The following is a 16,670-nucleotide window of genomic DNA, read 5'->3' as shown; positions in this document are numbered from 1 at the left end:
AAAGTAGTGTCAAATTTATCACATGCAAAAAATAACTGTGTAGCTATTCTGAAACAAAACTTTCCACAGACCAATTAAAAGATTTTGGTGTTGCTGAATCTAACAATGACCAGCAAGTAAAACCTAATTCTATGGAAAATTGGTAATCAATAATGAAAGAAGTTCAGCTAGTGTGACATCTTAATTACACAGTCAACACGTAGTTCAATAAATGTTATGTGTGACATTTAATAACATTCTTGGAAATAAAACCAAGGTTTGTTTTAATAAGAAGAAAGCATCTTTTACAGTCATTTTTTCCTCACTATTATAGTCAAATCTTTCATTAGATTTCTATGGATTTAATCATATTTGAAGCAGAAAATTGTTCACATACTGTATTTTCATTCTGCTAATTATTTTACTTCTCAGACAAAAATCATTAAAAGGTTTAGTTATTTATGGCAACACAGAATCCAAATTCATTAAAGAAATCATCCTTCAGATATGGTGGCCATTATTCTGTCAAAACTACAACTAGCAGACAGTATCACTTTTGCTATTATTATAATACACACACACACACACACACACACACTTTTATTAAAACATGATACATGGTTCTGTATGCAGAGGGAAGGAGAGAGAAAGGAACAAAGGAAGGATCATCCAGCTTCCACCAAATAACATAATAAATGCAAAAGTTCTAAGTTGTTTCATCATTCTTTCTTGGAAATGCTAATATTAAAAGGTCAGTAAAGAAGACTCAGAAAACAAATCTACTAGCTCCAAAGGGTCATCATCGCCATCAGGTGACAAGAATTCCTTCACTGAAGTCCACAGAAATCTAAAGATCAAGAAATCAAAAAGAAGACCATTACTTAAACAAGTACGTAAAGCTGAAGTAAATGATGCAAATATTTGCCCTTAGGCAGAAAGGTTTTCTCTCAGGGGTTCTCCAGAAATCCTGAAGGGTGACATCATCATTGGGAATGTAGCCATTGTGACATAGTTTGATGCTTCTCTGATTTCTTCTGCTCTCCGCTAACCATTAAATGGTTCTGTGGAAGGGGATTGGAAAGAAATGGTGTAGAAATGTCAAGGTCCTCCGGTGTGATTATATGGTCAGTTTCCAGTGGAAATTGACCAGAGAGTTGTGTTGGTAGACTTAATGATTCCTAGAGAGATGTTCTCGCAGGAAAAAAATAGCAATTTCTTGGTTTATGGGTTTTCACTTTTACAAGGATCCTGTGCCCCTAACCCCAGAATATGGAGGGATGATTATATTGATATAGCTATCTCTTTTTGTCTCATCTATGTGAATGCTGACTAGCTACATGTTATCTTCAGGAGTGTGTTATTAGCAGGAATCTTTCAGCAATTCCTTACATTTAGTTCTGTATATCACTGGGAAGGAGATTAATATAAAACCCAGATGAGATTTGCTTTGGATTCCCCAAATAATGATGAGAATACTAATAATAGTAATCACCATCATCATCATCATCATCATCATCATCATCATCATCATCATCTTTGTTTATACCCCACCACGATCTCCCTGAAGGGACTCGGGATGGCTCACAGAATCACTCCAAGTGCCACATATAAACAACAATACATAAGTGACATAAGTATAAAAACAATAACACACATAAAATCTCAGCTAATAAAATTGTAAACATTCTAAAAATTATTAAATTTCCTAAAACACAGTAGAACCTGCGAATAAAGCTGGCTATCTGCAGTGTGAAGTGACATAATCAGTGGATCATCGGGCTGACTATAGATTGCGCAAGGTCAAAGGCCTGTCTGAAGAGCCATGTTTTTAAACGCACCTGAAAAGCTTGAAGAGTGGGGCTAATTTAATATCTTTAGGGAGGATAGTCTAGAGCTGGGGAGCCACCACCAAGAAGGCCCTTTCTCTCGTCCCCACCAATCATACTTGAGACGGTGGTGGGACCGAGAGAAGGACCTCCCCAGCAGATCTCAATGACTGTGCCAGCTCATAGAAGGAGATGTGGTCTCAAAGATATAAAATATACGAAGATAAAACATACTGCAGTAATATTAGCAATGGTGATAGAATTAAAATGCCAAGTTGCACTGGGGTTAGAGAGTTAATGAATGGTTAGATCCAAGTGTTCATTTTACCTCTACCATCTCAACCTACCTTTGTCTTACTTTTTTTAAAAAGAATTTCTGAATGACTTATTGCACTTTAGTGGGAGTAGAGCTGTTCCTTCAAATGGCTACTGATCTGCAGCATTCCTTACAGCTCAATTCTGTCTCCTATGCTATTCAACACATATATGAAGCCTCTTGGACAGGTCATCTAGAGGTTTGGGTTCAGTGCCAGAAATAAGGCAATGTCATGACACTCAAGTCAATTATAATTCTTTCCACCTAACTCCAGGAAGCTCTTTCACTTCTAAGCCAGTGTCTGGCACTTGTAATGAATTGGTTTAGGACAAGCAAATTGAAGCTCAGTCCAGACAATGCAGAGGAGTTTCTGATCAGTTGGAGTTACAATATCCCTGAAGATGCAAGTTTGCAGTTTGATTGTACTCCTTGATTCAGCATTGAATCTAGAGCCCCAGGTTTCTGTGGAAGTCAGGACTGCTTTTGCACATTTAAACTTAGTGCCAACATAGCTATTTCTGGAAATGCCTGTTCTAGTTATGGTGATACATGATTGGTTACATCCTGTTTGGAATACTGGAACACATTCTACATGGGCTATCTTTGAAGTGTGTTCAGAAACATCACTTACTACTACAGCCAGAGAATTATCTGGAGGTGATTGCAGGGTTCTTCAACTTCCCTACTCCTACACCTCTGTTGGCTACTGACACATTTGAGGGTACAGTTTAAAGTGTTGGTTATATATATATATACTGGGGGCAGTGAGCAAAACAACAAAACTACACATCGCAGAACCATGAAACTTGGCAACACAACCCACCATCCTTGCCCCTAGGTTCCGACAACAAAAAGAAAAGAAAAATAAAGTCCGCACACTTGGTCTGCTGCCAGTTAGGAGGCTAAGCTCCACACACTGGGTCTGCTGCCAGTTAGAAGGCTAAGCTCTGCCCACTTGGTCTCCTGGCAACCCACTCAGCCCAGGGCCTCTTCAATCAGACCTCTTCCCCACTGCCTATAAATACAGATTATCTGATTTCAACTGGATTATATGGCAGTGTAGACTCAAGGCCCTTCCACACAGCTATATAACCCATTTATAATCTTATATTATCTGCTTTGAACTGAATTATCTTGACTCCACACTGCCATATAATCCACTTCAGTGTGCATTTTATACAGCTATGAAGAAGGGGCCTCATATAATCCAGTTCTAAGCAGATAATATATGATTATAAATGTGCAGTAGAGTCTCACTTATACAACATAAACACCCAGGCAGAATGTTGGATAAGCGAATATGTTGGATAATAAGAAGGGATTCAGGAAAAGCCTATTAAACATCAAATTAGGTAATCATTATACAAATTAAGCACTAAAACATCATGTTATACAACAAATTTGACAGAAAAGGTAGTCAATGCTCAGTAATTACTGTATTTACAAATTTACTACCAAAATATCACAATAAATTTAAAATATTGACTACAAAAACATTGACTACTAAAAGGCAGACTGCATTGGATAATCCAGAACATTGGATAAGCGAATGTTGGATAAGTGACATTCTACTGTAATATGAAACAATTACTGTGGTAGAATAATACAGAACAATATAATCTCTAAAACCAGGACAGTAAATAAAGAGCAACACTCTTAAAGCAGGGAAATTGGGAATTCCACAAAGGAAACAATCAGGGCCAGCTAACACCTCCCAAGAAAGGATTCTTCCAGAAAGGAAGCTGAGAAGGGAGTGAAGCAGTGTGTATTACCAAAGTCATTATTATTACTGTCATTACTATTATTATTATTCGTATTATTATTATTATTATTATTATTATTATTATTATTATTATTATTATTATCATTGTGTTGCTGTGAATCATGAAAATGAACACAATCACGCACCAAGTATTCAAAAACACTAAAATCAGAATATATAAAAATTACGGTGGTATAATAAAACAGAACAATACAATCTCTAAAATCAGAACACTAAAAAAAGAACAACACTCTGAAACAACACACAGGAAACAATCATGGCCAGCTAACACCTCCGAACAAAGTATTCCCATCACCAAAGTCTAGCAAATCCTCTGTTTTCTGAGGGCCACAGACTTTTTTTTTTGGACTGTGTACGCTCAAGCACTGCATATGGGTACATCTTCATCTACACAGACAGTAGAACCACATAAAATATCGCAAAGAACACCACTCTTGAAACAAGGGAATTCCAGACAGGAAACAATCAGGGGTAGCTAACACCTCCGAACAAAAAATTCCCTCAGGGAGGAAGCAACCAGGCTTTAAAGCTGCAAGGCCATTACATGCTAATCATTTTGCCTAATTGCAGCATTCATACTTGCCTCCACCAGATAAAAAAAGAACAAGCAGAAATATTGTATATTCACAAGCTTTAGGAAATAATATCCCCTGATGGCACAGCGTGTTAAAACACTGACCTGCTGAACTTGTGGACCGAGAGGTAGCAGGTTTGAATTGGAGGAGCAGAGTGAGCCCTCACTGTTAGCCCCAGCTTCTGCCAACCCAGAAGTTCAAAAACATGCAAATGTGATTAGATCACTAGGTACTGCTTCAGCGGGAAGGCAACAGCGCTCCATGCAGTCATACCACATGACCTTGGAGGAGTCTGCAGACAACTAAGCTCTTAGGCTTAGAAATGGAGATAAGCACCAACCCCCAGAGTCAGACACAACTAGACTTAATGTCAGGGGAAAACCTTTACCCTTTACCTTAACTACCACCAATTCCTCAGTACTTTATTTCCCATACCACCATACTTCACCACAGCAACGCGTGGCCGGGCACAACTAGTGATCTATAAATCCCTGATAAATATTGACTCATGTAGACATGGACTACATATATTGCCTTCAGGTCAGTAGACATCATCATAGCACCTGAGAAGTTGGGGACTGAACAGTTGTATTATTAATCTGTGCCTTGCCGATAATGCCATTTAAATGAGCTCATGAGCACCAAGGGCGAAGAGATGATACAGTTCTGACGTCTCACAATTAGACACCCTCCTTCAATTATATGCCTCCAAGACAGACTTTGATTCTCTTGCTTCTCGCAGTCTTCCAAACTCCCTAATCTATAATGGAGAAGAGTTATGCCAGCTTTCGAACTGAGAATCATAATAAAGGGAGGGCAAGATTTGGGAGTACCGTCATTTATAAACTGTCTTATTATGCAAATATCCCCAAGGCACAGCACAGTTTTCAAAGAATTTAAATGTGCACTTTACCAGGAGCAAAACTGAAAACAGTCTTAAAAGTTTAGCACATTAAAAAATATTTAGTGAGGGCATTTCTTTAGCTATCTCAGGGCTAATTACTTTTAATAATTAACAGCCTATAAATGTGACTAATTAACCTTGTATTTCAGTATTATCTGCTGCTAATTACCTTAATATTTTATTTCTAATAACCTCTAGGATGGCTGTATTTTAATGGTTTTAAAATAACACTGCCGATTTTTTTTTACTTTCAACAGAATAATTTTCACTGTACTTGGAAGACAGTGTTGCTCGTGTTCTTTTATGCTTCCTCTTTCCTGTATCATCAGGACTGGAAAAATCTGACTTTGGCTTGCCAAAGCCCAACTGCCAAAATCCTGTCACTAACTGACCAAATAATAACTCACATCTAGCAGAGTAACTGTTCTCTTGGTGGTGACAAAGAATTCAGAGCCCTCAAAGCTTGATCAAAAGCCTTTGACACTAGCTGTGGCAGAGGGAGAACTATTGTTTGGATGACTCATAGTTATAGAGAAATCAAGGTTGGTGTAGTCTTTCAGAAAGTAATCATCAGTACAGACTGTTACACACCAGTGACCATGTGTGTTACTCAAAAAGCAACACTGTTTGAGAGCTCGTTAAAGAGTCTCATGGGTTTTTCTCAGGTCATGGAAGTAACTTTGTCCAGCTACCAAGATAATTCTACATTACATTTAATTGTGAGTGTGTAAAATGCATATGAGGCCACATATGACCCTAAGACCCCACTTTTGTGGCTTGAGAAGCCCTCCACTATTCACTCTCCACCCAATCTACCTGATTCTTTAAAGAGCAGTGCAATTTTGGAGTTTTTACCCCAAAATGTATGCAGAAAGGCACTCAAATCCATGTAAATACGCAAAAGAAATTACTCCTGAAAGCTCCCAGAACTCTATACTACTTCCAAATATTGCAGTTTGCCATTGTAATCCTTCTTACAATAGTGACAACTTTGAGAAAGACTTCAAAGGACAAATGAATCACGTTAAGTCTCTATATTAGGAGAAAAGAGGGATAAAAATAAACATAATAAACATCCATATGATGATGATGATGATGATGATGATGATGATGATGATGATGGGTTGGTGGGGAGAGGTGCAGTTCAGGAGGGGAGGAACTGGCCCCATGCAGTTGCCTGCCCCTGCATTAAATTGTTATATTAATTAAGTCTACCTTCACTCATTTTATATTGTCAATGTCAGTTTTTAGTTATTGTATATGGTCTTATTAAATACAGGCAGTCCCCAAGTTACAAACATCCAATTTACAAATGACTCATAGTTAAGAACGGGGTGAGACAATAGGAAGTAAGAGATATCTACCCCTTGGAAGAGAAATTCACTCCTGAAAGAGTTATCATGGGGAAAAGGTGTCTCCACTGAAGCTTTATCACAAATCCTTGTTTCCACAATAAGCCAGCTTTTTCAAAATCCAATTATCACAGAGACAGAAAGTGAGGTGAAATCTTCTGAACGGGGGCACAGAAATGTACCTGTTCCAACTTACAAACAAATTCAAACTAAAAACAAACCTACAGAACCTATCTTCGACAACACATAGAACCTATCTTGTTCATAACTTGGGGATTGCCTGTACTGAATGAGAATACATGGTTTACAACCTGAATCTTAAGGAAGAATGTAAACACATCTGTCACAAGCTGGATCCCTGTCTTCTGGTTTGCTTTTTGGCTGACAAAAAAGCCACTTTACACCCTCTGGATTAAGTTTCTATTTGTTTGTCCTCATGCAATCTATTACTGACTTAACACACTGGCTTGCACCATTGTAATTCAGTTATGTGAAAAGGAGAAATAAAGCTGCCTGTTATCAGCAAATTGGCAGCACTGCACTCTAAGGCTTCAGACTGCCTCTCCCAGCAGTTTATCTATATGTTAAATTAGAGGTCTTGAGGACTTCCACAAGCCAGCAGCCAAGAAGTTGATGGGATGCTGGTTTCAACTCATCAACAGGAATTGAGTCATTGTAAAACAATGCCTCCAAGTCTCCTTCCAGTGGCTCTAAAGACAACATGGTGAATGATACAGAAAGCAGCCAAGGACTTCAGCAGAATCAACAGCAACATCTATCTCTGCAGAGTTCCAGGCAAATGTCATAGATCAAGCTGATTAAAGTCTCTGTCTCATAACTAAGCTTAAAACCCATCAGAGGTTTTGGAGCAATGTAATTCTTGTCATACTAAAGCTATCACTGTAATTCCATGCACATCTGCTCAAAGCAAATCCCATTGAAATCAAAGAGTCTTTCTCAAACATAAATATTATAAAGGATGTGCATTCTCGCCATGTCCAGGATCAATTTTATTTAATTTTGCTATATGGATTTCATAGTCAACTCCTCCTGCTAAGTGCCAGTGCTAATGATATCACAACTGCCTAAATGGTATCACAAGATTGAGACTCACCTCTGGGACTCCGAGCTAAGATTATACCTCTTGAATGAAGTTGTGATATTGCTTTCAGCATCCTACAAAACACACAGTAAGAAAGATTAATATTTTCTATACTTTATTCAAAATATTTCAAAAAGGAAGTGTGGTGCAGTAGTCTGAGTATTGGGCAGTGATTCTGGGAGACCAGGTCCAAATACAAATGTAAACCTTTGGGCAAATCACTCTCTCTTAAAAGACAATGGCAAACCTATCTGAGTAAATCTTACCAAGAAAACCTATGACAAGTTTGCCTTGTGATAATTAACTAGAAGGCAACAACAAATTTGAAACACACGAAGCACTCACATGCATTATAACAGTACTCTTTCACATTTCAATGAAGGAAAAATATATGTCAATAATCTATACATGCCAATATAAGAAGAGAACCATATTATTATCCCCGGGGGTGAGAGAAGTGAGAGGCAGTTTCTAGTAAACTTGTGATGAATGAAATATTTCAACTAGTGATACTGTGGTTCACCATTGCAATCACATATTTAACCAGTTTAGTCTGGTAAATTTTAAAATCATGGTATTCTTAAAAGTTTAAGACCACCCCTGAATCAAGAGTGCAGCAAGAGAACTGTAAATCAGAGCACATCCAACAAAGCCTAAAAAGTAATCTTCATACATCCTGTGTGTACGGAATGTTTTAGCTGTCCCAGATCAAGGTTACATAGTATGTGTGAGTCACCTATAAGGATACTCCATACAAACAAGATGGCTACACACAGCCTTCTGTCAAATCCACTTCAGGTATTACCATATTGCTAATGTTCAAACAAATTGCTGATATAGGCAGATCCTGGGGCATTACTACCAAACTGCTGAGCGAACTTACCTTTATTTGTTTCTTCAGAAATGTGTTAGATGCCTGAAGTTTTGATGCTTCACCCTGACAAAAACATCAATATAATTTGGCATTTACTCAATAGAAAAATATCCCCCCCCCCCTAAAACTAGTAATAACACATTTATTCTATTTACTGTATGTTTATTCCAGAGTCTGGTGGTGACCACCAGAAAGACCCTCTCCCTTGTTCCCATCAACAAAGCTTGAGAGAGTGGTGGGATGAAGAGAGGCCCTCTCTAGAAGATCCTAGAGTTCTAAAAAGCTCTTACAGGGACTCACAATCTTCGAATTAACCTGGATCTAAACCATATAGGGTTTCATAAGTCAAAACTAGTACTTTGAATTGTGCCTAGAAATGGGGTGGCAGCCATTATTCTAACAGGGGCGTTTTACCTCTTTGTAGCCAGCCCACTTAATAACCTGGATGCCACTCTTTAGTGGACCTCCCGCATTGGAAAACTGAAATACTCCCTCCCCAAAATGAAACATTTAGCCAGAAGTTAACCACTTTTGCCTTTGGGGAAAGGATATTAGTCACCTATCCAATGCCTACCAATGGGGCCATGCAGTAGGGCTGCTTCCTGTTTCTTATATGAGAAAGTAGCAAAAATGGGTTTATCATTGTGTAAAAGCATTCATGTTCTTTATCTGGATAAAGTGCTAAGAAGATTCACATAGTTAAAGCAATGGTATTCCCCGTAGTAACCTATGGATGTGTGAGCTGGACCATAAGGAAGGCTGAGTGAAGGAAGATAGACACTTTTGAACTGTGGTGTTGGAGGAAAATTCTGAGAGTGCCTTGGACCGCAAAAAGATCAAACCAGTCCATACTCTAGGAAATAAAACCTGACTGCTCACTGGAGGGAAGGATATTACAGACAAAGATTAAGTACTTTGGCCACATAATGAGAAGACAGGAAAGCTTGGAGAAGATAATGATGAGGAGGAAAATGGAAGGAAAAAGGAAGAGGGGCCGGCCAAGGGCAAGATGGATGGATGGTGTCCTTGAAGTGACTGGCTTGACCTTGAAGGAGCTGGAGGTGGCAACCACCGACAGGGAGCTCTGACATGGGCTGGTCATGAGGTCACAAAGAGTCAGAAGCGACTGAACAAATAAATAACAAAACAGGAATGTGTAAAAACATCTCTCCAGAAATTTTGAAACCTAGAAAATTCTGCTCCTATTCATGTTGTTTGCTCTTTTGTATATATGTATATTTTACCTGATAGTACCTTTGTTTTTATGTTTCCCTTTATGTTATATTTACTGTGCCCTCTGTATTCCTGGTCTGTTAAACATGATAAATAAAATGGAATAGAATTATCAAGAGCTGAAAATTATGTTTGAATCCTAAAATGTGGTTAATATCAGTTATGATTCATGGAAGGAAGCCAGATTCATAAACCACAGTTTGAGGTTTGTTTGTTTATTATGTTTCTGTAGACTGTCATTAAGCAGATGTACCACTTAATTGTTGTTTGTTTAAAAATGGTAGTGAAAGCTTGTGATCCCTTTTTATGGTCATCACATGAGAGAAGTTGCGAGTGTATTTTTCAAAAATCTGGTGTGCTAAGAATTAAGCATCTGAAATCTAAGCAAGAGACCCATGTTACTATTATTCTTCTCATTTTATTTTCTACCCAACTTCCCAATAATATGCTTGAAGCAGCTTGCAGTGCATAAAATGCAAAATAAAATCCATAACATGTTCTCACTACATTTAAAATGCATTTAAAAAAGGTAAAACTAAGGCATAAACTCTTCCATCTTCAATTAAGATGGAAATGCCCCCATCTGTCTTTCCATTACACCCTTAGGTCTTACCTCTAATTCTTTAACTGTCTTCTCTCTGATGTTTGCAATGCCAGCAAAAGTCATAGTTTCTTTAATTTCTTTCTCCATGGCTCCAATCTCCTCCCATTTCATGATAATTTGACACCTCAGGGATGCCATCTGCTCAGCAGTGGAAAGCGAAGGAGTCCCTGCTTCCTGCTGCTCATGATCCTTTACTGAAGAGGCAAAGAAATGACAATCACTTGACTGTGGGCAGATCTACACTGACTCATTATCCCAGGGCCAATCCCATGTATCATACGCTGGATTGCCCCTGGAGTGGTGTACACAGTGCCCCCAAAGCTTTGTGGACATGACCTGGGTCCTTCCATTGCTCACTACTTGTAGTGACTAATGCATTAGAGTGACAATGGGGTGGGGATGAGAAGATATTGTCACTTCCTCTCCTTCTCATTTCTCTAATTGCACAATTTCCCAGTTGACATCACTGCAGGTGACAACCAATTGGTAGGACCCATATCATACCTGAAGACTGCTGCAAAAAGGAGATGTGGCAGGGACAGTGAGTGGCATCCTGTGTCCCAGGGCCTCCCGAGTCAGTAAAAACATGGGATGAGTGTGTAAAAAGAACCAGCCTGATTGCTTACATGGGCCCACAAAGTCACTGAGCAACCCATAACTCTGGTTAATGTGGGTCAAGGCCACAGTAAAGTGACCTTGTCCTGTGTTACCCCAGGCCAGCTCTGTGTATAATTTGCCACCATGGTACTGATTCGGGAGTCCTTGACATTAAGTGACCAGTGTAGATATACTCCAAGAGTTACATGATCCAGTGGCAAAAGTAAAAGAGACTCAACAGAAATGGCAGCCTACTAAATCAATTTTATCTTGTGAATTTTAACCTGTATTTAATCGGTAATTCTAAGCTGCATTTTATCTGTGCATCTTTGCTATATGTATTTTAATAATGCTTTGATTCACCTCACTGTTTTAACTACATTATAACCTGCCTCAAGACACAAGCAGTGGTGGGTCATAAATACATTATCATTATTACTTATGGCTTTCCTTAGAGATAACTTTAGTCAATGGAACATCTCCCGAGCAAGTCTAGCAGTGTACTGGGCTACATAGTTCTTTTGTGTGCCTCACAAAGAAAGAACTATTCAGCACAACCATACTACTTACCAACTATTTTGGAGACAGATTGGCTTGCCCACGATTCCATTTCTAACTCATGCCTTAGTCTAAAGTGTAAATAAGGAGGAGAAACCATTGTTGTTAATTTTAGAAATAATAATATAATAAAACTTTATAACCCGCCCTCTCTCCCCAAAGGAACTCAGGGTAGTTTACAAAAAAATTAAAAAATGGCAAACATTTAAACACCAAAGTGGTTGTGGTGTGAATAGCTTAGACAGTTACTTTTAAGATGAATTAAGCTGATGACATGCTGAGGTCATCTATAATTGATTTGTGTTGTGATGGTACTCTAGGAGCCTATTGATTCCCATATTCTAAGATGGGTGTAGTTTTGAGAGTTTTTACACATTTTTGATCATATGTTATACTATCTGTGAGGAAAAACAATTTAAACAACAGAAAAAGGGGGGGGGGGTGTGCCATAACATCACAAGTTTTTCACACATGAATTTTTCACATGAAATTTTTCCCTATGCAACATGCTGTTTTCAACAGAGAAATAATACATTTTCGGTGCAAGTACTTCTTGTTCAAAAGGCAGTGAAAAGTGGAAAGGGGTGTGGGGCTAATGATCACTAAAGCACACAAAAGCCCAGTATTGTTATGAGAGACCAGATCCAAGCAGTGTAGTCTTTGCATGAGGGTTCCTAACAGTGCCAGAAGGATCCAGACATCACTGAGACTTTCTTCATCCATTTTAATCTTGTCCCCGTCTATTTCTCAACTGTTTTCCAATAACATTAATTTAGACAAACTATAATTTTTTAACTTTCATATTTTCTATTTGTTCATCCTTTCCTTTTCCCTTTGACATTGAAAATAAACTTGTTCACAATTAAATCCCATTTGGTAAACTAGACAAAATAAACCATTTCTTATTGCACACTTTATTTTTCTACTAAACATAAGGTTACCCATTTAAATGAGGGTAAAAGCTCCTGTCTTTTATGGTTATGTAGAAGAAGGAATTGCAAACAGCATTTGCTGAAATTCACGTTTTAAGGGAACAAGAGCTATGTTTCTTCTTGCACCTGAAACCTAACTACATAAAAATGTCCAGCTACAAAATTAGAATAATGTTAAAGGGTTAATTATTTTTTTAAATGACAAAATACACACTCTACACAAAGAAAGTTTTAGATTGTTTGTTTGATTTGATTAATAGTATTTGATATTTAAACATCAGAGTTCAGCTCCTTCAGTTCTACTAGTTACAGGAACCTATATCTAGATTTAATCAACAATATACTGCAGATATGCTCTTCCATATGGAGGAATGTTTAAAGACAATGTCCAGCTCTGAACATTTGTAAATGACAGTTGTTAAAATTATCTTTTTTTCCCCCCCAAAGGGAATTTTTATTAATCATTATTTTATAATACATAATCATAATCATTTTCCTTGCCCATTCCCTTCTCCCTCCCCACCCCCACCCCATCCCCTTCCCTGTTGACAACTTAAACCTTATTTTCTTGTTACATGAGCCTTTTTTCCATTCTTTCCCATTTTTTCTTCCAGCTTTCATCATATAGTTTAACAATCTGTAGCTGTTATGGTTGAGCCTTCGGGCTCAGGTAATAGAAGAAGGGGTCATAAGACTCCTCGAGAGTCAGACTCTTTCGAGGAGCGTGAAAGAAAATGGCTCCGGGATTTGTTTACAGACCCGACAGATGAGGACTCATTTGAGGGTTTTTCTGAGGGTTTGGAGGAAGAGATGGCCAGCTCGGAGGAGGACGACATGGAATGGACTCGTGTGAGGGAGGATTTGGGTGTTGGGGAAACAGGCAATGAAAGCATGGGAGGTGATTGGCGGGTTGCAGGATCAGACCCATGGACTGGCTGGAGGGATGGAGAGGGATCCACAGCTGGGGATGCTGTGGGGCGTAGTCAAAGGTGCTTAAGCTCTGATGAGGATGATGATGTTGGGGCACCTGGAATTGGGATGGCAGCTGACAGCGATGATGAGCTTGAACTGGGATAAATTGGGGTTTGGGACCAATGTCTAATTGCGTTGGGCAAGGTAATCTGGACGGACGCTTGGGCTTTTGTTGGGGAACTTCCTGAAGACGGGTGTGATTCGTTACTGGATACGTAAGTTTACCAAGGACACTGGGCATCGACGGCGGGAGGAACTGTGCGGGGTTTTTCTCTGTGCAACTTGTGTTTAATCTCGATAGCTTGGACCTCCGTCGTCTTTTTGACGGGCAATATCTACTCGCACTGGATTGACGCTGGACTGACTGACTTCGATTCCGGATTATCCCTTCTGCTGGTTATTGGTGAGACCTTTGGATTTCTAGACGACTACGCTTGGCTATTGACCTCTGGACCGGATTGGGACCCTGCTGACTGCCGTTACCCTGACTGCTGTGCCTGGACCTGGATATCGTTGGCCGCTGAACCTTAAACTGAATCCTGACTACGACCACGCTTTTCGTTCGCTGCAGGGAGGAATAAACAAGCCTGGTTTATTCTCCTGCTGTTTCTGAGTAGCAGAGAGGAATCTGCTACCAGTCTGTTGTTTACATTCTGACTCCTGTTGATCCTCTTTTGTTTGCATTGTTTGCCAGGCTGAAGTAAGCACTTTTGATTTAATCCGGATTATACTTCTGTTTAGCCCGGTTTATCCCTTTGAACCGTTTAAGCTCAAACTGAGCTGTTTTTTGTTACTTATCACACTGAAGTCAAGTGTTTGCCCTGTTCTTTGTTTCCTACGGGCGTTTTTAGTTCTGTAACCTCAATAAACTGAGTTTTGTTTTACTCGCTGGCGTTCTGTCTGTGACAGATTGCCCAACGCCATAAAATTTCAGTAAGGTACCAACGTCAAGAAGACGATGGAGGAACTCAAGGCTCGTTTTGATCAGCTGCAGGCTGCATTTTATGCTGCACAAGCAGCACAGCCAGCTAAGGGACATGTAATGACTCCTGAACGTTTTGATGGATCCCGGGACAAATTGCCTACTTTTTTGGCTCAAGTTGAACTTTATTTTTCTCAGGTTAGCCCACAAGCTTTTCCTACGGACACCAGCAAGGTGGCATTTATTTTGAGTTTACTGACCGGTTCAGCGGGACAGTGGGCAACTAATTTGATTTTGGGTAGTGACCCAGTCAAGGATAATTTGGTTAACTTCAAGAAATTATTGTCGGACTCTTTTGGGGATCCCCTCCGTATGGAGAATGCTAGCTGGGCTCTTTACCGGTTAAAACAGGGAAAAGGGTCTGTTTTGGACTATTTGAATAAGTTTAATTCTCTTCGCCATCAATTGGACTGGGGGGAGAACGCATTTATGCTTTTGTTTATAGCTGGTTTAAGTGACCATCTTCAAGATGAACTGGCGCGGTTAGAGCCAGCAGAAAACTGGGACGCTTTGGTGGCTAAGGTTTTGCGTTTGGACGCCTGGTTTGAATCTCGTAAACAATCTCGGGCTATGTATGCGCCATCTGTATCTGTATCTAGGGCACCTGTGGCTAAGGGGGAGGAGCCTATGGAATTCGGGGTGTTTAGAAAGTTGTCGATGGCGGAAAAAGATCGTAGAAGGCAATTAGGATTATGTTTGTATTGTGGGACTGCTGGGCACTTTGCTAGGAACTGTAACATCAAGCCTTCTCAGTTTTCGGGAAAAGGCCAGCCCTAGTGCGATGTGAGTCCAACGCACTAGGGCTTACAAGGCAGTCACTAGAGGGAAAGAAACATGTTTTTGTACCCATTTCTCTATCTGTTGGGGAAAAGGAACTTGCTTCAACTCTGGCACTGCTGGACTCAGGGGCTACGGTCTCGTACGTGGATGTTGGGTTTGCAAGGAAACATAGGCTCCCTACAATACGTAAAGCATACGATATATGGGTGGAAGGGGCGGATGGGAGACTACTGGAATCTGGGGTGGTTAATCAAGAAACCTCAGGAATAACATGGGAGGTGCAAGGGGTAACTGGAGAATTTGTATGGGACATCACACGGTTACCAAGATACAATGTAATTCTGGGAATGGATTGGTTAACTTTGGTGAACCCTCAAGTGGATTGGGTGAAGCGTACTATAGCTTTTAAAAGGCAGGGATGTTTTGCTTTAAATTCTTCCCAGATTGATATGGAGGGTGTGCCTACTGAATACAGGGAATTCCAAGATGTTTTCTGTAAGAGGGAAGCAGATAAGTTACCGCCTCATAGACCATACGATTGTGCGATTAGACTGGTGGAAGGCGCTAAGTTACCAGCAGGAAGGTTGTACGCTCTAACGGTACCTGAAAGACAAGCCTTGAGAGAATTCCTTGATGAGAATCTAGCCAAAGGGTTTATTCGTCCATCTAGCTCTCCAACTGCTGCACCTGTGTTTTTTGTGGCTAAAAAGACAGGGGAGCTTAGGCTAGTATGTGACTATCGGGTTCTTAATAAGCATACCATTCGTGATAGGTATCCGCTACCTTTGATTTCGGAGCTTCTCTCAAGGGTTCAAGGGGCTAAGATCTTTTCTAAACTTGACCTACGGGGGGCGTATAATTTGATTAGGATACGGGAAGGTGACGAATGGAACACGGCATTCAATACATGCTTCGGATGTCACGAATTTCGTGTGATGCCCTTCGGGTTATGTAATGCGCCCGCCGTCTTCCAAAGGTTCATAAATGACGTGTTTAGAGATTTGATTGATCAGTTTGTGGTTGTTTATTTGGACGATATATTGGTTTTCTCAAAAGATGAGAAGGAACATCAGCAACATGTGAGGCAGGTGTTGCAACGTTTACGGGATAATGGGCTTTTTGCTAAGGCCTCCAAATGTGTGTTTAACGTGTCAGAGGTGGAATTCTTGGGACATGTAGTTTCAGGAAAAGAACTAAAAATGGACCCGCACAAGGTTGACGCTGTCAACTCCTGGCAGGAACTCAAGTCTAAAAAAGATGTACCGCATTTTTTGGGGTTTGCTAATTACTATCGAGAGTTT

At 39.8% G+C, this 16,670-nt stretch overlaps 1 protein-coding gene across 5 annotated transcripts in view; it reads right to left on the bottom strand.

The window, feature by feature from the left end:
• Window positions 1–203: 203 nt before the first annotated feature.
• Window positions 204–16,670, bottom strand: part of c1h6orf118 (chromosome 1 C6orf118 homolog) — a 33,800-nt gene continuing 17,333 nt past the window's right edge. For all 5 annotated transcript variants that reach the window (XM_008120315.3, XM_062976391.1, XM_062976397.1 and 2 more), the window contains 5 exons: window positions 11,716–11,774; window positions 10,558–10,742; window positions 8,721–8,774; window positions 7,850–7,911; window positions 204–826 (listed from right to left, as the gene is read on the bottom strand). In XM_008120315.3, coding sequence (XP_008118522.1) covers window positions 724–826; window positions 7,850–7,911; window positions 8,721–8,774; window positions 10,558–10,742; window positions 11,716–11,774 — 463 coding nt within the window. In that variant the 3' untranslated portion in view covers window positions 204–723. The remainder of the gene's footprint in view (window positions 827–7,849; window positions 7,912–8,720; window positions 8,775–10,557; window positions 10,743–11,715; window positions 11,775–16,670) is intronic.

Source organism: Anolis carolinensis, chromosome 1, assembly GCF_035594765.1.
Source record: "Anolis carolinensis isolate JA03-04 chromosome 1, rAnoCar3.1.pri, whole genome shotgun sequence".
NCBI lineage: Eukaryota > Metazoa > Chordata > Lepidosauria > Squamata > Dactyloidae > Anolis > Anolis carolinensis.
The sequence above is the reverse complement of the archived record's forward strand: the minus strand, read 5'-3'. Positions and strand labels throughout refer to the sequence as shown.